The sequence below is a fragment of the Artemia franciscana genome, chromosome 18 (assembly GCF_032884065.1).
Source record: "Artemia franciscana chromosome 18, ASM3288406v1, whole genome shotgun sequence".
NCBI classification, from domain to species: Eukaryota; Metazoa; Arthropoda; class Branchiopoda; order Anostraca; family Artemiidae; genus Artemia; species Artemia franciscana.
In genome coordinates, this window is record NC_088880.1 from 14914830 (window position 1) to 14941458 (window position 26629).

Below are 26629 nucleotides of genomic sequence, written 5' to 3' on the forward strand. Positions count from 1 at the left end.
GAAAAATTAACGCAAAAGTGACGGCTATATTTCTGTATGCATTCTTAAGGTCTTTACAAAGAAACTTACTGAAATTCATCCAAAAATGGTCTAATTTTGCCCTTTGAAGCTATGAGATAAGTTTTACAGACATATACGCATTAGGAAACTTTCCCAAGTGGTAAACAAATATATATAATTTATCACAGTTAAAAGAAAAAAAAAATATATGCATTAGAATGTCAAATTGACTTTTAGGCTCTCTTCTCTTGTAAAGACAGTGGTAGAGCCCGGCGAAAGAAACTTCATTAAGTAAGCTTAAATATCAATTTAATTTTTAAAAACATAATTTTTCCGAAAAGTGATTCTTAAGCAACTGCAAAGGCATTTGTTCTAAATAAGTATTGTTTTCATTCACTTTATCTGAGAGGATATTTTCAGACTAATCTAGTGATATTTGCAATGGAAATTATTAATGTACTTAGATAGATTTTCGCACAGCCAATAAGATTTACAATATTCAATCCCCCCTTCCCCTAAGAGTCGATTGTGCACATTTGTTAATGCTAAAACAAATGGAAATCATAACACTCGAAGTTTCCAAACAACACACAGTTTGTCTATGCTTGCTAAATTTTAGTGCCCTTTAAAAAGAGAAAGGGTGAAAAATAGATACTTCAGGAAAATCCTCAAAACATCTATTGAAAGCACTTTGGTTCTCATCAATGAAGAATATATTTCTCGGCATAGCTAATCGAAAAATTGGTGACAAAACTTCATCCAACAAATGGAAGAGAAAAACTTTTCTGGCTAATTCTAATCTGACCAATGTTTTCGCCAATTATTTTTTGCCCCCTTGAGGTCTTTTTGGCAACACTAACAGTTCATGAAACTTCATAGTCTTACTACCATGCATATATTTTTTAACCTCAGACCAATTATCACGATTCTGTGAATTTATAACATACAATTTCTGTCAACAAAGTTCTGTTTCCACTGTCCCAATAACGTTCGCTAGCTAACGTTGTTAGCTAACTCGTGATCAGACGGTGGAAACAACCAAAAGTTGTTGTTAATAAAACACGTCCTGTGAAAGCCCATTAGAAGAAACAGAAGATAAAAGAGAACCAAAAATCAAAAAAATCACATAGCTGCTAAGCCCTCAGTGGTTGTGATATTCGACCTAAATCGTGTCAGGTTTGCAAATAGAAGATATCAACAAATCTCAGTGACAAAAAAAGGATGGTAGTGTTAAGTTTAGGCTAGGCTATCATATCCCATTGAGTCCTAGGCAGGCTAACAGTGTAGATTAGGCTATTTACTATTCTGAATTGTATGTGTGAAATTTTCTCAACGAATGCTAAAAAAAGGTCTATTAATATTCAATTTCAGTAATATTCAAGTTTCATGACGTCTTGCTTTCTTGGAAAGGGGTTAGGTTAAGAAAACAAAACCTTCAGGGATGTGTCTACAGGCTAACATAAGTCCCAAAAAGGTATATTAAAGTACCCACCTCCACTCCTTCTCCTTCTAGAGGGTCCTGAAATTTGCCTACCATGACAGGTCTATACCTATTGAAATTTTGACAAAACAACGTTTTACCTTAATTTTCAGTTACTAGTTGCCTTTTCTCTGGCTTTAGTTCTGAAAATGCAATTCCTGTTATTTGAGTAGAATTTTGAGCCATATCAATGTTTTTTCAAAATTTAGGAAATGCATTTGCATGTCTTTAAAACCTTACACAATGGAATCAAGCAAAGTTCTGAAGCTGAAAACAATTTTATTGTTCTTCAATTAAGCAGAAGATCTATTTTGCAAGGTTTCACTTTTATAATACACATATTTTTGAAAGTAATTAAAGTTCAGGGCCCTCTAGAGGGAGAAGGAGTAGAAATAGTTACTTCAAAATACCTTCCCAGGACATACTTTAGTCTCTAGATTCACCCCTTAAAATTTCATTTTCCTAACCTAAACCCTTTCTGAGATAGCAAGAAGTCAATTAACTAGAATTTTACCCATTTTCAGAACTAAAAGCAGAGAAAAAGCAACTGGTAACTGAAAATTTAGGTAAACTGTGGCCAAGGATGCTTCCCTGGAATACTCTGCTTATAACTGGTGTAAACTCTGAAAATATAGGGTCTCCATTGTCAGCGTAGACCATGACTTTCTGGATTTGGCCAATCAGAAACAATCTTATCCACTCCACAGTGCCAGCATGAGCTCCATATGCATGGAGCTTATTTAAAAAATATTTGTGGACAATTTTATTGAAGGCTTTGGCTTGGTCAAGTAACAGGACATCAGCTGCTTCACCTTCCTCAATTAGTTCAGTGACTATATCATAAGACTGGATCAGGTTTGTCTTAATGGACTGATTCCTTCTGAAACCATGTTAAAACTTTGACAGTAAGCCATTTTCAAGGTGGTTAATAATAGCATCATTGAAAATACTTTCAAGCAGTTTAGAAAAGACTGATGTGAGTATTGGATGTTGTTTATAGAAGCCCTTGGGCTCCCTATGTTTTGGACTCTGGATCTAATTTGGCTGCTATGTTATCACATGTGATGTCCAATTTTGCAAGTTATGATCTTGTCCCTCAGGGGGACTTTAACCTTCCTGAAATCCAATGGATTGACAGGTCTGGTTTTTGCTTTAGAGATTCTCCTTTTTTGTCTGCTATCTCTGATAATTCCTTCTGTCAAACAATTTGACCACCAACTCTTTCAGGGAAGGTCAAGTTTCCAACACTCTTGATCTGGTTATTCTCAGTAATTTTATTAAGAAAGTAGTAACCACACCCATTGGTAATAGTGACCATGTTGTAATTATTTCAAAGTTATGAATGCCAACTAAACAACCCTCTTCTAGGCAACAAAAATATGTCAGTTACAAACTAGTCTCCAAAAGATTGCCAATGTCATTGGGAGCAGCTTATGACCAATGATATTGATGAGAGTTGGTCTATGAAAACTGTAATTTTGCATGCTGAAAAGTTTTGCACCAGAATTTTTTGGGCTAAACAGGCTAAAAGTCAACCTTTTTTAACTGCTAAAACAGGTAACCTAATGAATAGAAAATATTGAGCATGGAATTTTAACAGGAAAAAGAAAACCTCAGAAAATTATCAACTCTTCAAAACTCTTAGTAACCAGACAACTAACCATATCAAGCAGTTGAAGAGAAGGTTTGAAGAACAACTGGCTGATGATGTTAGGGATAATCCTAAATCTTTCTTGGGTTATGCCTCTCAAAAATCTTGAAGCAGATGCACATTCCCTGATATCCTGCACAATAGTCAACCTGTTGCTGATCCTCAGGTGAAAGTTCAAATTTGCTCCTGTTTTTTCCTCTAATTCTGGTATCATTTTTTGCTCACCTCCTATGTATGATGTATTACATAATATGGAATCTATTCTGATTAATAGTACAGTATTTCTAAAGGAACTTATGTCCTGTAAAATGAATAAATATGCTTATCAAGACTGCGTTTATCCTTACTATTCATTATCATTAAGTCTTTCTAGACTATCTCTGAATTGAAAAATAGTAGATATCCTTCCAATATTAAGAAAGGTAGAAATTATCTTGCTGAAAATTACTGACCTATTAGCATGACATCAGCAGTTGTTAAGGTTAATAAAAGAATGTTCAATTCTGCAGCTAGTAGACATCTTGAAGCAAATAATCTTTTGCACAGCTCACAGCATTGCTTCTGTTCTGGAAGATCTGTTGATTCCTATCTCCTTGAATCATATGAACATATCACTAAGCTACTTGATGTAGGGGTGCTGGTTGACATGATTCTGCTTGACTTTTCTAAAGGTTTATACAAAGTTTGTCACAAGCAACTTGCAATCAAATTACATGCTGTTAAGCTTGAAGAGAAGTTCCTGCTCTGGATTCTTGATTTTCTTTATATGGAATCTCAGTTTGTTCATTTATTTTATGATTGGTAGCTATATTCTTTCTTTGTCTAAGCATATTTTGAGTGGAGGTCCTCAGGGAAGTGTTTAGAGTCCTATGTTTTTTAATATTTTTATCAATGATGCTCCTTCCAGTATCACCAGTAAACAAACACTCTATGCTGATGACCTAAAGCTCCTTGAACCAGCCTTGTCCTTTGAAGATCATGCCCTTCTATAAAATAATCTTGGACTGCTTGATCAATGGGCTGAAACTTTGCTTCTTAAATTTAATGTTGTCAAGTACCATGTCATTTACTTTAGCCAAATGAACCCTTGTTGTTCTTATTTTGTCTTGAGTTATCTACTTTCCTCTGTAAATACTAAGCAAGATCTTGGAATTACTATTGATAATGAATTAAAATTCAGCACTCATGCTAAGAAGTCTGCTGCTGGTGTAAGGGACTTGGGCATCCTAAACTTGAAATTGGAATGCTTCTAGCCTCCCCTTATTTAAAAAAAATACATAAAAGTGCTGGAAAATGTGCCACCAAAGTGATATCCAGCATGTGGGAACTTTCCTACCTTGCAAGACTAGCAAAGCCAAAACTCCAAACACTTGTATACAGGAGAAATAGAGGTGATGCTATTTTCACCTATAAGTTAATGAGGGTTAATACACTCCTGGCATTATTTCCCATTGTTGGTCCTAACTTAAGAACTAGGGGTCATCACTTGAAACTTGTTAATCAGTCTTTCCTATCCAGAGTCTGCTCAATTCTTTTCCTCAAGAATCATCAACATTTGGAATAAACTTTCTGAAGAAACTGTTACTGCTGAATGTGTGGACATCTTCAAACAAAGAGTTGATGCTGAGTGGTCCTCCAGGGAGTGTAAACTCAACTGGGAAGCTATGGATCAGCATAGTGCACCAAGTCAATAAAGAATCCTGAATACAACTCAAATCATCAACTCTGGAGCTCTACAAAGAGAAATGCTTAGATTGCTCCAAGCTGCAATTTAAGGTAAGAGGACATCACTATGTGATTCCTGAATCAACATCATATTCATGTGTGCCTTGGTCTCTATTATTCAGATACAAATTTTTGTAACTCCCATAAAACTTCAGCAGATTCAGAGCTCTTACTGTTTTGCCAGATTTTTCTAATTTATACACTAGAATTTCATGGTCCAAGAATCAAATCTCTTTAAAATATCTAAAGATACATTTATGAGTTTGAAATGTTTATTAATGCCATCATTAAGGAAAGTTGTTAGAAATTGAATTGCATGCTCTGTAGAAAGTTTCTTTTGGAAAACAAATTGGCTCTTAAATATAAATGTTCTTTTCTCTAGCAATGTTTCAATTCTTATGCACCAGAAATCACTGCTGAGACTTAACTTTAATTTGTCTTTTGCAGCTGCATACTTATTTCATTAGCTGTCCCAATATACTGGCAAAACAGCCCTTTATTTTTGTGTTTTCTTATTGACTTTCTACAATCTTTAGAAAAATGAATAGCCAATTCATTATTAAATTTTGTTTTTTTTCTTTAGTTCCAAATTGATTTTTAATTTATTCCTCTGATTATTGACTGAATAGTAGCTTCTCAGTTCTTTTGCAATGTGATAATGCTGTTGGCGAAAGAATAAAATTACCCATTAACAAAAAGTACAATGCATTAAACAATAAGAAGTATGTTATTCAGTGTAGCAAATATCATATTTGGAAAGAGCATTGATGTAGAATCAAATAGTGATGTTGCTTTGTTGTTATTTCCTTTTAAAGAGCTACTCCTCCACAGTAATACCAAAATTTGTTTATAATTATTGGGTAGTAACCAAAACTTTGCTAATTTGAACAAAAAACTAGTAATCTTGGTGAAATACTCCTTTTCTGAACTAAACACTTCAATAACAATCCATCCTTTGAATGGATTTTTTTTTTTTATTTCAAATAACCTCCATCCTTTAGGCATCCTTTAATATACATTTATTATATTAAAAGAATTACTTATAGTATATTTTGTTGCAACTGTTAGTTAGTGTAAAAACATCCATGTAAAGCTTATTTATTAAAAGCAGTTTGTTCTTTAAAAAAAAAACTTCCATGAATCAATACGTCCAGATTCTTATCCCCTGATTTTTCGTTCAGTCAAGGTCCCTATTGGTCCTGAAACTTTAATTAAGGTATCTATATGGCCTGAAATTTTAAAGTAGATCAGTATAAAAATAAATTCAAGTTTTTCCAAATAAGTATCAGTATAACATTTTTGTTGTTTCAAAAGCCAATAAAACACACTTTTCAAAATATAGTCTATTAGCCTAATAATTTGCAAGCTTGTTGATGATAAAATAAATTTGGGCCTATTGTTTACATCACAAATCAATACAAGTACTTTTCCCTCAGATTTTGTCCTTACTGTAGTCCTCTTATCCCTGTTTACAATCTTGTAAGTCTATGTTATTCTTAGGAAAATAAAAGTTGTTTTACCAACAATAAGTTAATTCAAAGATACAACCAATCTTTAAACATTTTGTTTTCATTCAGGTTCATCTGGTTCTGTCCACATGCCCTGTAAGAAATGAACCACAAATCCTTGTTGATGAGAAAAAAAAATTTCAGTCCATTTTTGGGTATAAAAATGTTTTTCAAGTTTTTTCTCTGCATAAAGGTTCCCTTGACCCTGTAATTTATTTCAAGAAAAACTGTCAGTGTTTTCCCAGATAAACCAATATTTTGAGACCAAAATTTTTGTTGCTCCTATTGCTTTCCCTAGACACAATAGTTAAATTCCTATTTCCCCTCCAAACACTCCATGAACTGTTTAACTCAATTTCAACAGTTGTTCACAAGATATTGTATGTATGCTATTTTGATTACCAGGGTAACTACTTTCTTTTAATTTACCTCACTACTTCGCTCCAGATAATTCCAAAGCTCTACTGGGACTAATAGTGCCTATAATTTTGAGCAGATTGGAGACACACATTTTTTTCCCCTATTCTGCCTGAAGTATCCTCCCCTTCCCCTAAGACCCTAGAAGTTTCAGCTTGATCTCCAATATGGTACATATATTCTATTTAGTTGAACTGGGTACACAGCTCCTTTTGATTCACCTCTGGCCTCCCCCCAAGTCAACATTTAAGGTCCATTTGCCCCCTCAGTACCCCTTGAAAATTTCTGCTCAGTCCTTCAAGCTGTTTTGGAGATTCTGTAGATATGATTTCTCATAACCTGGATACACATGCCTTCTTTCTGCCAACATTACTGCTTCACCAGGGAGCCCTCTGTAAGTTTTGCAAGTTTAGGCACTTCCAGATAAGCTAGGACAATGAAATTTGGCATATGTGTCAGGGACCATACCAGATTAAATTAGAAATGGTCATTTCCCCGATTCGACCACCTGGGGGGGAGTGGGGGCACAGTTAATTCAGAAAAAAAACAGGTATTCTCAACTTACAAACGGGTGGTTGGATCTTAATGAAATTTGATATTTAGAAGGATATCGTGTCTCAGAATTCTTATTTTAAATCCTGACCGGATACGGTGACATTGAAGGGAGTTGGAGGGGAAACCTAAAATCTTGGAAAATAAAATCTTAGAGTGGAGGGATTGGGATGAAACTTGGTGGAAAAAATAAGCAAAAATCCTAAATGCATGATTGACATAACCGAAACGGATTCGCTCTCATTGGGGTAGGGTTAATTCTCAAAATTAGAAAAAATGAGGTATTTTTAACTTACAAAGGAGTGATTGGATTTTAATGAAAATTCATATTTAGAAGGATCTCGTAACTCAGATCTCTTATTTTAATTTTTGACCAGGTCTGGTGTCATTGGGGGGAGGGAACTGGAGATCTTGGAAAATGCTTATAGAGGAGAGATCAGGATGAAACTTGATTGGAAGAATAAGCACAAGTCCAAGATACATGACTGACACAACCGGACCGGATCCGCTTTCTTTGGGGAGTGGGGGGGGGGGGGTAATTGAGAAAAATTAGAAAATGAGGCATTTGTAACTTACAAACAGGTGATCAGATCTTAATGAAATTTGATATTTAGAAGGATCTTGTGCTTCAGAGCTCTTATTTTAAATCACGAACAGATCCAGTCACATTGGAGGGATTTCGAGGGGGAAACTGGAAATCTTGACAAATGTGAAAATTGAGGTTTCTTTGACCTCACTTGATATATAGAAAGGATCTTATGTCTCAGACACTCCATTTTCATTTCGAATCGGATCCGGTGACATAGGAGGTTGGAGGGGGGGGGACAGAAATCATGGAAACTGGAAATATTGGAAAGCACTTAGAGTGGAGAGATCAGGATGAATTTTGATGGAAGAATAAGCACAAGTTCTAGATACGTAAATGACAAAATTGGAATGGATCCGCTCTTATTGGGGGAGTTGGGGGAGGGGGTGTTAATTTGGAAAAATTAGAAAAACTGAGGTATTTTTAACTTAGAATGGGTCTTATTAGAATAACTACTTAGAATAACTTATTTTAAATCCCTACCAGATCTGGTGAAATTGGGGGGAGTTGGAGAGGGCAGAAATCTTGGGAAACGCTTAGAGTGGAGAGATCTGATGAAACTTGGTGGGTAGAATAAGCAAATTTCGTAGATACGTGATTAACGTACTGGACTGGATCTGCTCTCTTTGGGGGAGTTAGGGGGGAGTCCAGTGCTTTGACGAGTTTGATGCTTCTGGATGTGCTAGGATGATGAAAATTGGTAGGCGTGTCAGGGACCTGCACAAATTGACTTGATGAAGTTGTTTTACCCGATACGACCATCTGGAGGGGATGGGTTGAAAGGAGAGGAAAATTAGAAAAAATGAGATATTTTTAACTTATGAGTTGGTGATTGGATCTTAATGAATTTTGATATTTAGAAGGACCTTGTGTCTCAGAGCTCTTATTTTAAATCCGACTGGCATTAAACCTCTGATTTTCCATTTAAATCAATCTATTGATTCTTAGATTTTTGCTCATGAGCTCTTGGCTCTTCCAACCTCGTCTCAAGTGCCATATGAGCTCTTAGCTCTTTTTTTTTTTTGGGGGGGGGGGTTAACCCCCAGGATAAAGCTTCAGGTCGATTAGAGACATGAAGTTCCCTCTTTCCACCACCACTTTCTGGAAGTTTCAACTTCGTTCCCTTAGCCATTTCCAAAATATTGGAGAAATACTATTTTGATGACCTGAATATGCATGGTGTCTTTTGATTCGCCTCTTCCATTCAAATTTATGTCCACTTGACCCTACCCCTTCAACACTCCCTGAAAGTTTCAACCCATGAGCCATTCCTAAGATATCCTTAATATTCCATTCCTAAGAAAGCATCTTCTGATTTCCTCAGGTACCATATGCAAGTTGTTTCCAGAATGTACCCTTGGAAAGCTCTTTAAGTAATGGGTCATAGAGCAACCTATTTAGGAATTTAAGTTTCAAGGCAACAGAGGGAATGTCTTAGGTGGAAGGACTATGCAACTTTTTTGCATGTTCAAGATCGCCATGTGTAAGGTTAATAGTGTCATAAGTTTTTTAATGCAAGAAAAATGTAACCAGCAGAAACTTGGAGAACAATTATTGAGGTGCATAGAAATGCAATAAACAGAACATCAGTTTACAACTGGTGCACCACATTTCCTGGTAAATAGATGAATGTGCACAGTGGGACACGCCAGGACCAGCCTTCAGTTTTGACTGATGAACTTAAAAGACTATTTGAGAGGATAGTCGCTTTTTAGAATTGACAGGGTGTTATCATTTTTTCTTTAATTTCAAAACGGTACTACACAAAATTGTTTAGGGTGTTGCAAACTTTGTTACAAACAAAGTTAAAAACTTAGTTACAAACAAATTTAGGCATGATTGATTTCTTGAATGTTGTCAGAAGAAAATAAAAGTATGCCTATGAAAGCTGCATTGACTTCCTCAGGTGTTATCATAAGGATGGTGATGTGCTTTTGAATCATATTGTTATTGGTGATAAGACTTCAATTTCATGCATAACTACTGAAACTAAGCACCAGTTAGTGGAATGGTACCATTCATATTCCCCCTCCCCCCGAAGACAAAAAGAAATAATGAAGCAGATTTGAGTGCCTCTGGCTATGGTGTTTTGCTCATTGACTGCATGCTGACTGTACGACCATGAATGCAGACGCCTACCATCAGATGTTTCACCAGCTTCCCTGCACAATCCAAAGCAAAAGATGTAGATTGCAGACCAGTAGTGACATCTTTCTTTACAACATGCGTCTTCACTCAGCTGCATTGAAGAGAGACTTGCTTCAGCAATTTAAATGGGAAATCGTTAAGCATCCACCCTAGAGTCCTAACATACCCCCATTGACGTTTTTTTATTCCCTAAGTTCAAGTATTTTTTGGTTGAAAACTAAAATGGAAGTGGTGATGAACTTAAAGAGGCTGTTAATGGCTGTTTCAACAGCTTGGCACAAATTTATATAGAAAAAACTTCATGACAAGTAATTACGAGTTTAATGGCGACTATGTAGAAAAGTAACCTAACAGTCAAACAGTATATAAATTGAGTTTTACTTTATTACATCAGTTCTTAAAGTTATTAGACAAAAATGCTCTTCACTTTCTTAAGATATTATTGCTTATAGAATCATTGAGCCTCATACACAGAAACTTTTGTAGGTTACTTTTATGACTAGACAAATATGCGTAGATATATGTGGAAACTGCACTCATTTTAGGGCAGGAGATTAGAATTTAGAATAGAAAGATTAAAATAAGCATTCTTATAATAGCCCTCCTTTTTTCATGCTCAAAATTTTGTATAAATATAAGCAAAAACCACATCCATGCAAAAGAGATGCCTCTTCCCCTGTCCTGAATCTGCCTATTGATTTTTAAACCCAATGTCATCTTGTTAAAATAAAACTTAGACTAAGGACTGTTTTGCACATTGCTGCAGTATTAGCCTCTGGCTTATCAGATTTTAAATTATGGGGTATTAGGGTATTCTGTCCCAGTTAATTTTCAGTCCAAAAAAATATTTATTTGCCAGATTTGTTGTTAGGACATAATTATGCTAGTGGTTTGACTGATCATTAGTTCTAAACTATAGCAAATTTTTTGTAGCTGAATTTATATATTGATTAATGTCAAGCATCATAGTGAAATATTGCGCTTTAATTCTAGGTGATATTCAATCATTATGTAGTTCATAACTTGTGTTCAGTATAATACTGGAGAATGCAATGACCTACCTTGATGTACTGTCAATAGCAATTGGTTCTAGTCTCATCGTCCTTACTGTTGGACTTTGCACATGCATTAAGAAAACTAAAAGGTTAGTTCATTTCATTTTCTTTATTATTATTATCTTATTATGCAATTGAGTTGTAATTTTGCTGTCATGACTGAGAAGTTATATTCAGTGGCTATGGTGAAGAGGCCATGCAAATTAACTTAATAGTTATTCTAAAGATTTAAAAACGTTAAACCCAAGTATTTTTTGCGCTTTGAAGGGGACTCTTTCATGTCAGTTGTTTAGAGAGTTTGTGATTAAAGTTTAATTGAATTGGTTAATTCAGGAATTAACCTTGAACACTGTCAAGCAGTAACAATTTAATTCTTGGGTATTGTATTTTTTTCAAGCAATTGTAGTTTGGTTATGAGCATTGTCGGTTGAATCTCAATTCAAATAAAGTGAAAAAAAAGAGACTAGCTTACATTTAAAAAACATGCCTCAGTCATTTCAAAAAAAACGTAGCTCAAGCCATTCCAAAAAACCTTTTAAAATGCATCAAATCTCTTTTGAAAGATAAGGAATCATGAGCCAGTAGAGCTGTCACAGACATTAATGGTTTTAATTGATCAATTGAACAAGTGATCAGCCTTTGTCAACTGTTAGGTATCAGCACTTTGACCCTTTTCAAGCTTTTCTTGCAGTGGAGGGTTTTTAGATGTTGGCGTTTTGTTGGCTCTTTTTTTTGCACAACCATGCAAATTAATCACTAATATATTGAGATGGCACATACTGGACCTTATTACAGGTGGGAGCAGACAGCAGCAATATAATGTTTTTCTTTCTTTTTTTTAACCAACACTTCGAGTCTTTTTAAACTTTCCTTTTTGTGGATGGCTCATAGATTTTGGTGTTTTGTTGGCTCTTTTTTTACACAACCGTGCAAATTAATCACTAATATATTGAGATGACATATGCTGGACCTTATTACAGGTAGGAGCAGACAGCAGCAATATGAACTTTTTCTTCTTTTTTTAACCAACACTTCGAGTCTTTTTAAACTTTCCTTTTTGTGGATGGCTCATAGATTTTGGTGTTTTGCTGGCTCTTTTTTTACACAACCGTGCAAATTAATCACTAACATATTGAGATGACATATGCTGGACCTTATTACAGGTAGGAGCAGACAGCAGCAATATGAACTTTTTCTTCTTTTTTTAACCAACACTTCGAGTCTTTTTAAACTTTCCTTTTTGTGGATGGCTCATAGATTTTGGTGTTTTGTTGGCTCTTTTTTTACACAACCGTGCAAATTAATCACTAATATATTGAAATGGCACATACTGGACCTTATTACAGGTAGGAGCAGACAGTAGCAATATAAAGTTTTTCTTTCTTTTTCTTTAACCAGCACTTCGAGTCTTTTTAAGCTTTCCTTTTTGTGGAGGGCTCCATATATTTTGGTGTTTTGTTGGCTCTTTTTTTACACAACCGTGCAAATTAATCACTAATATATTGAGATGACATACACTGGACCTTATTACAGGTAGGAGCAGACAGCAGCAATATGAACTTTTTCTTCTTTTTTTAACCAACACTTCGAGTCTTTTTAAACTTTCCTTTTTGTGGATGGCTCATAGATTTTGGTGTTTTGTTGGCTCTTTTTTTACACAACCGTGCAAATTAATCACTAATATATTGAAATGGCACATGCTGGACCTTATTACAGGTAGGAGCAGACAGCAGCAATATGAACTTTTTCTTCTTTTTTTAACCAACACTTCGAGTTTTTTTAAACTTTCCTTTTTGTGGATGGCTCATAGATTTTGGTGTTTTGTTGGCTCTTTTTTTACACAACCGTGCAAATTAATCACTAATATATTGAAATGGCACATACTGGACCTTATTACAGGTAGGAGCAGACAGCAGCAATATAAAGTTTTTCTTTCTTTTTCTTTAACCAGCACTTCGAGTCTTTTTAAGCTTTCCTTTTTGTGGAGGGCTCCATATATTTTGGTGTTTTGTTGGCTCTTTTTTTACACAACCGTGCAAATTAATCACTAATATATTGAGATGACATACACTGGACCTTATTACAGGTAGGAGCAGACAGCAGCAATATGAACTTTTTCTTCTTTTTTTAACCAACACTTCGAGTCTTTTTAAACTTTCCTTTTTGTGGATGGCTCATAGATTTTGGTGTTTTGTTGGCTCTTTTTTTACACAACCGTGCAAATTAATCACTAATATATTGAGATGACATATGCTGGACCTTATTACAGGTAGGAGCAGACAGCAGCAATATGAACTTTTTCTTCTTTTTTTAACCAACACTTCGAGTCTTTTTAAACTTTCCTTTTTGTGGATGGCTCATAGATTTTGGTGTTTTGTTGGCTCTTTTTTTACACAACCGTGCAAATTAATCACTAATAAATTGAAATGGCACATACTGGACCTTATTACAGGTGGGAGCAGATAGCAGCAATATAAAGTTTTTCTTTCTTTTTCTTTAACCAGCACTTCGAGTCTTTTTAAGCTTTCCTTTTTGTGGAGGGCTCATATATTTTGGTGTTTTGTTGGCTTTTTTTTACACAACCGTGCAAATTAATCACTAATATATTGAGATGACATACACTGGACCTTATTACAGGTAGGAGCAGACAGCAGCAATATGAACTTTTTCTTCTTTTTTTTTAACCAGCACTTCAAGTCTTTTCAACGTTTCCTTGTAGTAGAGGGTTCTTAGGTGTATTGGAATTTTGTTGGCTCTTCATTGGTTTGTCTAGTTTTTATGGCACTTGGTATTAACCAAGTGACATATAGCAGTCGCCAATTCTGTCGGTCTGTCTGTCGGTCTGTCGGTCTGTCTGTCTGTCGGTCCCGGTTTTGCTACTTTAGGCACTTCCAGGTAAGCTAGGACGATGAAATTTGGCAAGCGTATCAGGGACCGGACCAGATTAAATTAGAAATAGTCGTTTTCCCGATTTGACCATCTGGGGGGGAGTGGGGGCCCGGTTAATTCGCAAAAAATAGAAAAAATGAAGTATTTTTAACTTATCAGCGGGTATTTGGATCTTAATGAAATTTGATGTTTGGAATGATATTGTGTCTTAGAGCTCTTATTTTTAATCCCGACCGGATCTGATGACATTGGGGGGAGTTGGAGGGGGAAAACCTAAAGTCCCGGTTTTGCTACTTTAGGGCACTTCCAGGTAAGCTAGGACGATGAAATATGGCAAGCGTATCAGGGACCGGACCAGATTAAATTAGAAATAGTCGTTTTCCAGATTTGACCATCTGGGGGGGGGGGAGAAGGGGCCGGTTAATTCGGAAAAATAGAAAAAATGAAGTATTTTTAACTTATGAGCGGGTGATTGGATCTTAATGAAATTTGATGTTTGGAATGATATTGTGTCTCAGAGCTCTTATTTTAAATCCCGACTGGGTCTGATGACATTGGGGGGAGTTGGAGGGGGGAAACCTAAAATCTTGGAAAACACTTAGAGTAGAGGGATCGGGATGAAACTTGATGGGAAAAATAAGCGCAAGTCCCAGATACATGATTGACATAATCGGAACTTATTTGCTCTCTTTGGGGTAGTTGGGAGGGGGGAGTAAGTCTTAAAAATTAGAAAAATGAGGTATTTTCAACTTACGAACGGGTGATCGGATCTCAATGAAATTTGATGTTTAGAAGGATATCGTGTCTTAGAGCTCTTATTTTAAATCCCGACCGGATCTGGTGATGGGGGCGGGGAGTTGGGAGGGGGAAACCTAAAACTTGGAAAACACTTAGAGTGGAGGGATCGGGATGAAACATGGTGGGAAAAATAAACACAAGTCCTAGATAGATGATTGACATAAACGGAACGGATCCGCTCTCTTTTGGGTAGTTGGGGGGGGGGGTTAATTCTGAAAAATTAGAAAAAATGAGGTATTTTTAACTTACGAATGGGTGATTGGATCTCCATGAAATTTGATTTTTAGAAGGATATCGTGGCTCAAAGCTCTTATTTTAAATCCTGACCGGATCTGGTGACATTGGGGGAAGTTTGGGGTGGGGAGACCTAAAATGATGGGAAACCCTTAGATTGGAAGGATTGGGATGAAACTTGGTTGGAAAAATAAGCAAAAGTCTTGCATACGTAATTTACATAATTGGAACGGATCCGCTCAATTGCGGGGGGGGGGTAATTCTGAAAAATAAGAAAAATAACGTATTTTTAACTTACGAAGGAGTGATCGGATCTTCATGAAACTTCATATTTAGAAGGACCTCGTAACTCTGATATCTTATTTTAAATCTCAACCGGATCAAACGTAATTGGGGGGGGGCAGTTGGGGGGACCGGAAATCTTAGAAAATACTTAAAGCGGTGAGATCAGGATGAAACTGGATGGGAAGAATAGAAACCTGTCTAAGATACGTGACTGACATAACTGGACCGGATCTGCTCTCTTTGGTGGAATTGGGAGGGGGGAGGTAATTTTGAAAATTGAGGTATTTGTAACTTACGAAAGGGTGACCAGATCTTAATGAAATTTGATATTTAGAAGGATCTTGTGCTATAAAGTTTAACTTTAGGTTCTGACCTTCTCACAAGTGCCAAATGAGCTCTTGGCTCTTGGCTCTTCCGACCTCGTCCAAATGAGCTCTTGGCTCTTCCGACCTCGTACCATATGAGCTCTCGGCTCTTCCGACCTCGTCACAAGTGCCATATGAGCTCTTAGCTCTTGTTATCATTAATTTTTTGAAGATAATAGTTGTTCTAATAAGACCTAATGATCGTTTAGCTTTTCCAAGTTGTACCTCCGTGTGTTGCTGATACTGCAGCTTATTCTCCATTGTAACTCCAAGGTCATCCTTATCTTCCATCCCTCAAGAACTTGTTTTGTTGGTCTATGGTAGGAATAGGGTAGTGATGATGAGGTTTTATCCTTCTATGCTTAAAAATTTAAAGCTGCTTTCTATTTCAAATGAGTATTTTATATGCACCAGAAGATCTTCATTATGCTCAGTGAGTATTATAAGCTGCTAGTCGGGATGAAAGTAGCAAGAAAGATGGAGCCAAGTGCTTACAAATATCAAAGATCAAAAACACTTATGGCTAAGTTGTTGTTGAAATAGTAGGAGGAAGAAATTGCTCTTTAATTTGTACCTTTTTTCAGCTCTATTGTCTGTCCAGATGATGAAGCAAATAGAAATTCTGATAGTACTGACCAACTCTCTTGTCAAGCAAAAAAGTGAGTTTTTTTCTTATAGACTACTTATCTTGTTCCAATTTAATACCTAAACTATGTCTATATTAAGTATTTGGTGTCCATATTGAAAGTTTCACATTAAAAGCTTTTAAGTTGTGCTGGCTTTAGTTTGCAAAGATATGCTGGTATGAAAAATTTGAGAACAATGTTTGAAAAAGGTTACTAATTTTGGGTTAAGTTAAATTTTGACCCAGGATGTTTGGATAATAACAATATTAACAAAAGTGTAAAGAAAGATTATAAAACTTAATTATTTGTCAAAAATTAATACATCTCTTTGAAATGAGTAGTAACTTAATCAGATCCAAGTTTGGGCCTGTTAACGAAATTCTTGGTTCATGATAATTACTTAGTCATAAAAAAACATCTTTGTTTGCTAAGTTTCTGAATAAAAAGATATCACTTATTTTTATAGTTTAAACTATTATCGGCCATTGCTAGCCTATACTTTAGAAATCTATGTAAACACTAAATGGCTGACGCTGTTGTGAATGTAGGCTTCTGTTTGAAAATAAAATCCGTTTCACGAACTAACCCGCTTTTGCATACCTGAGGAAATAATAAATTATACAGATATGATTTTTTTTTCTTTTTTTAAAAACATCCCACAAATGTAATCACGTTATTATGTCCTTTAATATCTCTCTACGGAATTTGCTTTTGTGTTCTCTTGCTTGCAAAATTATTGTCAGGTTTGTTCTTTTAAAATTAATAAATCCAATATGGTTTTTTATTGTCATTACATCATTTTGCATCGATTTAAAATAATCAGTCAGTGTTTATTTTCAGATAACATATCTTCTCCAAAGTATGTGTTTCTGGAAAATTTTCTCGTTTTGGTCCCTTTTTCTTTGCATGCTTATGTCTATTTAAATCTTGTATAACCTGCCAGGGGCTGTTTTTCATTAACAGAAAGAAAACTTTTCAAATGAAAATAAAGGGCGAGGTTAATATTTAAAGTAAATTGAAGTTATCCTATATATTAGAGGGAGGTTACTATCCCCTCAACCCCCTGCTTCTTTTTGCTAAATGAATTCTAACTTTCGTGTTATTGAATGCATGGTCAAGATCAATAACATGTCGAAGCTACAGCTTGTCAGCCCCTTCATATATATGATAATTTATGTTCATTCGAAGTTTATGCTGCTTTTTACTTTAATTGGTGAAAAAAAATTGCCTATAAAAATTGAGCTTCAGTCAGTCTTAATTTCTAATTTTCAGTTTTCTTAAAAATTAGGGGTTCTCCAGGCTTCCTTAACCCCACTCCCTTATAAACAATGGGGGGAGGCTTAAGTTGCATTATTGAAGGGAAGGGGTGGTCTGAAACGGCAAAATTGAAAATTCTTAACGGAAATTTTGTAGAATTTTATTATTGTGACCTACAAAATCATTTTTGTTATTTCAAACTTCCTCTCCTACACCTCTGTGCAGGCTAACACTAGATGGCTGACATTTTAACAAATGCAACCTGGTTTTTCATGATAACACTGCCCAACAATTCCAGCCCTATTTTGTATTCGTAAGAGTAATATTTGACTATAATAGTCATTTTTACATGGATCCAAAAAATTTAATCAGAATCCGCACTTTTTTTTTGTTTTTGTTTTTTTTTGTAAAGTGCTTGTCAATTGATTCTGTTAAACTTTAGTAGAGATAAAAGTTTTTCTGTAAAGTATATATTTTCGGCAATTATTGTATTTTTTTAAGTTTTTTTTTCACGTGCACCCTTTTTGTCTCTTTAAAGTTTGTATTACTCTCCTTGTGCAGTTTCATTATTGAAACGGCCATGAAGCATGATCCGCAGACTAAAACAAAACTATACAAAGGGCTTTTAGACAAACTTTGAAAGGCATTGATCAGTCTTGTTTCAGAGTTCAAGATGAGAACAACTAAAATCGGATACTTTATGAACATTACTAAATCAATGAGTTTTTTAAATGAATTAATTTAATATTTCACAATAATTGGCTTGGGATTATAGTGTTTTGAATATTTATTGGCCATTACGCGGCAATAAATGTGGCAGGAGAGAAGTAAGCAGAAGAGAGATGAGAGAGTTGTTTGCAATAGCCCGGGTACCCGCCGTGCTTGTCCCTTAAATTGCGGGGACAAGATAGACAGCCTTCAACGCTTCCCTTACTTCTCTCGCATGTAAACTTATTAGCAATCAGATTAGCGGTTGTCAAGAGAGGTCATTGTCAAGAGGGTCATTGTCAAGAGGGGTTAGGACCCCAGTTGTTTTGGACCCACCTTACTAACTTGTTTTGTTAGTAAGCTATTTGAATATGTGCTGCTACCAGCCATTAACTCCAAATGCGATTTTATGCCTTTCCAGCTTCGTTTTAGAAAAGGTATGGCTGCGGTCGAGCTCATCATATTGTGTGTCGGCTTATGAAGCAAGTTGTTGCTCAAAAAAATCCCCTGTATTGTTTGACCTTTAATATATCTAGTACTTTTGACAATGTAATTTGTTCAAATGCTCTGTTTTCTCTAGCAGCGTCTGGCGTTAACCTGTTTCCGTGCTTAAGTATTGGTTTTCTACTTCTTCAGTTAGGGTGAAGTAGAATGGTACTGTAGGGGAGTATATTCCTGTTAAAAAAGGCGTTAGGCAAGGTGTCGCGTTTGCCTTAATTTATTGCATTATAGAATTTTGTGTTTATGGTTTTTTTTTTCTTTTTTATTGTTTACTTCACAGTTTTTCCATTGCATTTTGTGGGTTATAAATAAATAAATTGGGAGAGAAGTAGAATACAATAAAGGAAAGGAACTACCCGAACGTGTATGCTCATTAATCTGTCACTTGATCATAGACGTTTATGTTCAAACTAAAATTTTAGGCTAGCGAGCAATAGAAGGCTTCCAGAAATCCCACCATCAAGTGTCACAAGTCCTGATGAGAATTTCAATCGCACCATTCGACGTGATTCTGGGCAAGACGCATACAGTGATCTCTATGCCCAACTTGGTAACACTGGAGATCCGGAACATAATCCTGCTAAGCTTCCTGCTGTTGAAAGGGCTCAGGCCAGAGATAGCAATGCTGAGACAAAGGGTTCTTCAACCCCTCCGTACGCTAAAATCAAGAAGACTAATCACCCCTATTCAAAAATTAAGAAGAAAGGTAAGTGATTTTATTCATGTAGTATGGTGAAATATTTCATCCATGAAAACTTGCAAGTTCCTTTTTTTTAACTAAAATGCTTTCTCATTAATTATGAATTAATCCTACTAACCTTTGACCGTTAGAATCCTGCGATAATGAAAGGTGCTTAATTTAGATCTATCCAGTCTTCCTATTAATGGGATTTGTACATGATTAGCGCCTCATTATGTTTAAGTCGTTGTATTGAAAGGAAAATTTCATTAAGAATACAGAATATTTATATGTAACTAGCTGTTGGGGTGGCGCTTCGCGCCACCCCACCGTAAAACTTACGAATATACAACATTCTTGGCTGTCCCATTGTCTGTGCATATAAATAGATTGTCAGGTTTACCGACTCTTGAACATGCAACATATAATTGTCCATGGGAAAAACAATCTGTATTTAGATCTATACCTCATTATTCTAATGATTGCCCTTGAGCTTTGTTGATGGTGATTGCTAATCGAACATTCCCTATGTCCCCGTCGTCATTTATATATCCCCCTGTGCCCCCCGGCGTCCCCGTTGTTGTTGTTTCCCTGTGTCCCGGTCGTCATTTGTGTCCCGGTGTCCCAGTCTGTAATTTCTCTTTGTGTGTCGCGGTTGTCATTTATATTCCGTGTTTCCCGGTGTCCCGGTCGTCATTTGTGTTCCGGTGTCCCGGTCTGTAATTTCTCTTTGAGTGTCCTGGTCGTCATTTATATTCCCTGTGTCCTGGTCGTCATTTGTGTCCCGGTGCTTTGTTGATGGTGATTGCTAATCGAACATTCCTTGTGTCCCGGTCGCTTTCTCTTTGAGTGTCCCGGTCGTCATTTATATTCCCTATGTCCCGGTGTCCCGGTCGTCATTTGTGTCCCGATGTCCCGGTCTGTAATTTCGTCAGTCGACAAACATGACGTGAGTCGACACACAAACCTGACGTCACTCGACAGACACACAGACAACTTATTTTTATATATATAGATTGTCAGAAGTAACGTGAACATGTATGTGAGCATATTTTTTAGTATAGATATTTTATTTATGTATTTCTAATCTAGCCATTTTTTCTTCTGATTTTAACACTGAAATTTACTGTCAGCTGTCGTCACTGCCAGCAACTCACAGTGTAACGCAACAACTGCTCCACTTGGCATGTGATAGAGCAGGTATTCATTGGCACTCCTATGAGAATTTCGTATAGTTACTTAGGGGTCACTGAGATTACAAATGGTAATGTACTCCCAAGTTCTTTTCTGTTGACCTTAATAGGCAACTATTTTTACATCGCAAAGGTCCAACGCGCTGGGGAGCTTTGTAGATTTCCCTTGTAGAGAATCAAACCTTTGAATCTTGTTGTTTTCTGTCTAAATTCTACTACTCCTGCAGGAGGACGGTTTTTCGATTGTATAATGCTACTAAGCAATTATAACTAAACAATAGCATTATACCGTTTATTTTGCCGCTAAGGAATTGTTTTCAATATTCCATTCTGAAATTAAATTATTTTCTACTCTAGTTCTATGGCCATAGAACCAACGAATGAATTAATAGTTTTATTTCTAGTCATAGAAAAATGTAAAATACGGCTTAATTGATTACATGTAAATAAAGCCAATGGAAGAAAAGCCATCACAGTTGTCACTCAGAAATATGTTAAAATAGATTGAAATTCCAGTTTTGCAAAAAAAAAAGTTTTAATAAGCTAAAAGTGATTAATTTTTGGTCAGTCAGTATTGACTTGTCTCTGATCGACTTAACTAATAATTTCACCCGGATTAAGACCACATTCCTGGTAAAATGGCAATAGTAACTGCTTACTTACATAGGCGTAGGACTTTCCACACTGATCGGCGCATAAGGGGGCAACGATGCCTCTCTACTATGGCGTCTTCAGGCAAAGATCGTCAAGGGATGTCCTTGAGAGCACTGCGTCTTTTTTTAGTCATCGTCTAAGTGCATTCTTCTGTCGTCTGCGCCGTCAAACTCCTGGAGGAGTCCAACACAAAATATCATGGGGTAGGCGACTCCTGCCCATTATAACAATTGCGTCCACAATATCTCTACCGACTGCTTATGTTTTTATCAATAACGAGTGGCTGTTTAGTCTTCTCTCTAATGAATGAGTTGGTAATTTTTTCCATCCAGTTGATTCTATGATTACGTCAAAGACAATTATTTTCAAAACTTCCGATTCTTTTCTCTAGCTGTTTTTTCATCGCCCAGCTTTCAGGGCCAAACATTAGAAGCCGCTAAGTTACTTCATTGTTTGGTTCAAATAGTTTGGATAACTTATAAGAGTGGAAACTGGCCCCAGTGTTGGCAAAATTTTTTCCCTTCTTTCACAACCCCCATTCATCCCGAAACCTCTGTTACATGCGTTAAACTACTTGAGATGACAATTACTGATGACTTGAAGTGGGATGCCCATGTCCTAAATATCCTGAAACCAGCTTACCCTTCGGTTTCCCTCCTAAAACTTTTGATGACATTCTCTCGCCTCTCTAAGGATCTTTTCCAAATTTATTGTTTTTCTTTTATGTGTATAATACTGGTAGGTAGGTAGGTTTGCGTTTCTTTCGACCAAAAATTACTAAAATTGTTCTGCGATCAACATTATGCTGCTCAACAACATATAACGATAACTTATTCATTCAAGTTCAAAGAAATACGCAAAAAACATACGAAAAACTATGCAGTCTCTAAACAGCCATCTCTCATCTTAAAAAAAAAAGGATAAATTTTAACCATCATAATTTACAAATTATTCAAAAAGTACTTTTTTACTCTTCCTTTAAACAATGTAAGGTTTTCAGACCACCTAACACTCTCTGGGATTGGGTTCCAAATATCATCACCTACATAGTCAACTGTTCTAAGTTCCTTGTAGAATAATCGTCATAATTTAAATTTCATCGATAAAAACTTTTAAATACTGAGGAGACAATCCATTTAAAACCTGGCATACAAAAATTCAAATCTGCTGAGACTTAATACGATCAATATTCAAAATATTTAAATCTTTAAAAGTAGTAACATAAATCTTTAGTAGTAACACGCGCAAGATACTTACCCAAACTTCTAATTGCCTTATTCTGCATAATCTGGGCCCTTTTCACATGACTAGAGAAATTGCTTGCATACAATGAACAACCATACACTAAATAAGGATGAACAGTTGAATAATAAATTGCTTTCAGAACATGCAGAGGAAAAAAATTGTGAAATCTTCTTAAAATACCAACTCCGCTAGCCGATTTTGAGGATATAACTTTGCAATGGTGAATCCAATTAAAATTTACATCAAAATAAAATCCTAGATATTTACATTGAAAATCTTGACTAATGAAAACACCTTGTAAAAGAATACCATGACAATTATTTAAAACTTTACCAATGCGACTAAACATTATATGATTAGTCTTGTCAATATTCACTGCAAGAAAACTATGCTTTGTGAACTGAGATAAATTCTCCAGAGTTATATTAGTTTTCCCTATAAGAACCTCAACAGATTTGGCAATCACTGTAAGCGCTGTGTCATGTGCAAATGTTGTAACTACGGCATCAGGAAGGTAAAAATGCATTGTATCCACATATATAAAAACGGTAAAGGTCCCAATACAGAACCTTGGGGCACTCCACAATTCACATTGAAGGCTTTCACTACCACATCATCTATCATAATTTGATTGACCTACCATGCAGGTAAGACCTAAACCATTCCAAATTCTTTTCGCAGACTCCTAAACAAGTTAACATACTTACTAAAAGATAAATACTTTCTGAGACCATACTGGCTATGCATGACGTATGAAAACAAAGAAAGGGAATAAAAAATTGCTTGTTTTTCATATTTAGCTACTGGCTGATAAAATCCCCGTTTTTTCACCTATTTGTTTTTTCTCTTATCATTTTTTATTCCCTTTCTTTGTTTTCATACGTTACTAAAAGATTAAAATCAACGGTATCAAATGCTTTTCTAGAATCTATGAACACAGTAATAGGGATAAGATTCCTTTTTACAACTCTATCAACGCACTCCATTAGGTGAAATGGCGCATGAACAGTTGAATGTCTAGTTTTGAAACCGAACTGTGACTCACTTAATATTTCAAGCTGGTCAAAATGTTCATACAGCCTTCGATGGACTATTTTCTCGTATATCTTCGAGAATAGTGGTAACAAGCTTATAGGTCGCCAGTTCGTCATATCTTGCTTATTGCCTGATTTGAACAGCGGTAGGACCTTTGCTTGTTTAAGTGTGTCAGGGAATTGGCCGACTTCAAGTGACATGTTAACAGGTTAAAGAAGACATGGTAGTAGATACGCTGAAACTACTTTGAATGCTTTCAGATTCAAACCGTCAATATCAGCAGCATTTGACTTCAGATTTTTCGCAATTTTTGCTAACTCTTCAATTGACGCTTTTTCAAATTGAAAGTTATGATGTTCTAGAATATCTTCGAAGAGCATGTCACATTTCGCTGGGTCTCTGTAGGAAATGTTTTCCTTGATTTTACTTCCAATACCAGAGAAAAATTTACCAAATTCGTCAGCAATCTGCTGCTTATTAGTGACTGTAACACCCTTGATAGTGATACGATTTATGAGGCCATCATGTTTACTTGTGCCTTTAATTACGCCGTTAATGGTCTGCCAAGTGCCCCGCATATCCTCTTTTTGTTTGTTAGATTTTTCAATGTAATATTTCTTTCTTTTTTTTTAGAACGTCTTAACTTATTCACTTAATTTCGGTGATGAATATTTTCATTTTTACTCTCTTCAGATGAGTCATTTAAAATTTTGAAGAAGCAAGCGTTCCGGGCATCTATAGCTTGAAAAACTTCATCATCAATCAAGGGTTTTCGGGGTATGTGTCGTTCTTTTATTCCAGCAGGCTTCAGGGGCAAGCAGACTCAAATATTGGAGTAATTATTCCAAGAAAATTTCGAGGGCACACGAGGGATCTGATTCTTCATACACTTTCTCCCACGGCAGTACGCTTATTTGTTCGCGGAACTTTCGTAAATTTTCCAGCCGAAAATCTCTTATAAGTTTACACCTAGTCTTTTCATAATTTAGGCTCCGTCGCTTTATAGTACATGTAACAGGAAGATGATCAGATTCCGGATGGATTAAAATCGCCCATGATTATACATTCATTTTTTTTTCAGACAGAACTTTAAATAAATAATCATCAAATAAATCAAGGAACTCAACCGAGGGGGTACTAGGTGGTCTATAAACCAAACAAATTACTATCTTTTTATCCTCATGAATTACAATGTCCTCTGAAAAAATTTCAGCCTTACCTTCAATCCAAAGGCATAAATCATCCCTCTCTTCAAATTTTATTCCATTTTTCAGCAAAAAAGACAAACCTCCTTGTCTCATCCGATTTCTCACCTTCGAAATCATTTGGTATCCTGGAAAAATGTAAGACGAGAGACAGCTGTCCATGGAGAAAAACGTTTCGCAAATACCTAATACATCTACAGTACTATTTATAGCAGACACAAAATTTTCCATATCCTCAAACGACTACTTACTGTGGCAATTCTATTCCGACACACGAAAACTCTTGATTTCTTTTCGTATTGGAAAATTAAATGTGACATGCTGACTTTTTTTTACTGGCTCAGGGCATTTTTCAACACTATCTTGAGCAATTTTACCATCTAAATTCATTAACGTCTAAAGCTATATTTTCTAACTCATCCAACCGATCCTTCTGGTGTAACGGTAATACTAATTATTAAGAAATAAAAACAATATAAACTATTCTAATTCCTTTTTAAAAAATAAAATAAAACAATCTAAGCGACATCTTGCAACGACCAGAGGCGACGGGGGAAAGTATCACTCGCAAGGTGTATATAAATTCGACCTTGATCAGACCACACTTGTTTGTTTCCGTACTTATCACGTGCTAGGTTTAAAATGTACCGTCACTGCTTTGTTCAGTTTTTTGACACAAATATACCAGTGCGCGCCAACTTCAATTTCAGCTTGAAAATTGTCTGGGCAATTTCTTTCGACCTGAATTTGACTAGGACTGGGGCTATGGCATCTTCACGAGTTGTAGAACTGTTTATTTGACATCTTCTTACTTCCACAATATTGCCATCAGATACTCTAGAGGTTTCCATCTTGTTGCGTACCACACCCCCGATTACTGACCTTTGGGGGCTGTTTGATGCCGTTGAAAAGAAGACTGTCTAGCCTTAAGTCCTGATCGTACATATCTAGTTTTTGCTCTGCAGTCTTGATGCAATCCTCAAGAAATGTTATCTGATTTTTTAGAAATTTCAGTTCGTTACTGAGGGCTAGGAATTTCGGTTCAAACAACCATCAATGCTGAGTAAACCTCACTGACGATGGTTGAACTTTGAGCTTTTATGGCAAGTGGCACCGAATAGAGACTGCCTACTAGCAGCCACAGCCACTAGTTTTTCATCTAGCTTCTCGTCTATTTTTTTTAAGCAAGATTTTCCATCACTCTTTGGATTTCCTGTTCTGTCGTGGAAATGCGAGCAATTATAGCCGGCGATCCTGCTGTAGTTTGTTGCCCAAGAATTGGAATTTGAGTTTTTAGTTTACCTTCGCAAAGCTCAAAATAATTGTTCGGTTGATGGATAAACTCCTCAAATGCTCCCTTTACACCCTTGCTACAAAATTTCATAGCTTCAGCGATATTTGCCTCAAACTGCATAAACTGTGTCTTGAGAACAAGCCGCGTGTCATTTGACCCGTAGCAGAATACAAGATGCTTGAAGGCTCCAAGGCTCTTGAATTTGAGCTCGCAATTTTTGGATCCAAAACCACAATAATACGAACTGGCCAATCGGGATGTCCTCGAAACTTTGCTAGGGCCAGCTCATGGATACTGAATTTAGCCATTATCTGTAGCTCCTATTTATCACGAATAATTTACAACAGTTTCCAAAAAAAAACAAAAACAACTCGTACCTGTTAGTGAGGCAGGCCCACGTCAGGAGTGGCAATCATCGTTTGACAGATGGCACAGGAAAAACGCAAGACCTGCTAATTGGCTTCTTCATCGTATTCTTCAGAAGTATTCAAATATCGGAGCATACAAAATACTCGTGCCAAAATCACACGTAACTAATT

General features: G+C 36.1%; 2 protein-coding genes across 4 annotated transcripts in view; both read left to right on the forward strand.

Annotated features, from left to right (window-relative positions):
• Positions 1 to 1047: 1047 nt before the first annotated feature.
• Positions 1048 to 26629, forward strand: part of LOC136038660 (uncharacterized) — a 45140-nt gene continuing 19558 nt past the window's right edge. Inside the window, exons 1-5 of one of the 3 annotated variants that reach the window (XM_065721926.1) lie at positions 1079 to 1176; positions 4650 to 4907; positions 11061 to 11211; positions 16278 to 16352; positions 19208 to 19491. In XM_065721926.1, the coding sequence (XP_065577998.1) occupies positions 11120 to 11211; positions 16278 to 16352; positions 19208 to 19491 (451 nt within the window). In that variant the 5' untranslated portion in view covers positions 1079 to 1176; positions 4650 to 4907; positions 11061 to 11119. Of the gene's footprint in view, positions 1225 to 4649; positions 4908 to 11060; positions 11212 to 16277; positions 16353 to 19207; positions 19492 to 26629 lie in introns of all 3 variants that reach the window. The other 2 variants (XM_065721925.1, XM_065721928.1) reach the window with 2 other exon arrangements.
• Positions 3592 to 3936, forward strand: LOC136038385 (uncharacterized). Its single transcript, XM_065721455.1, has one exon. It carries the CDS (start codon positions 3592 to 3594, stop codon positions 3934 to 3936), a length of 345 nt encoding a protein of 114 aa, XP_065577527.1.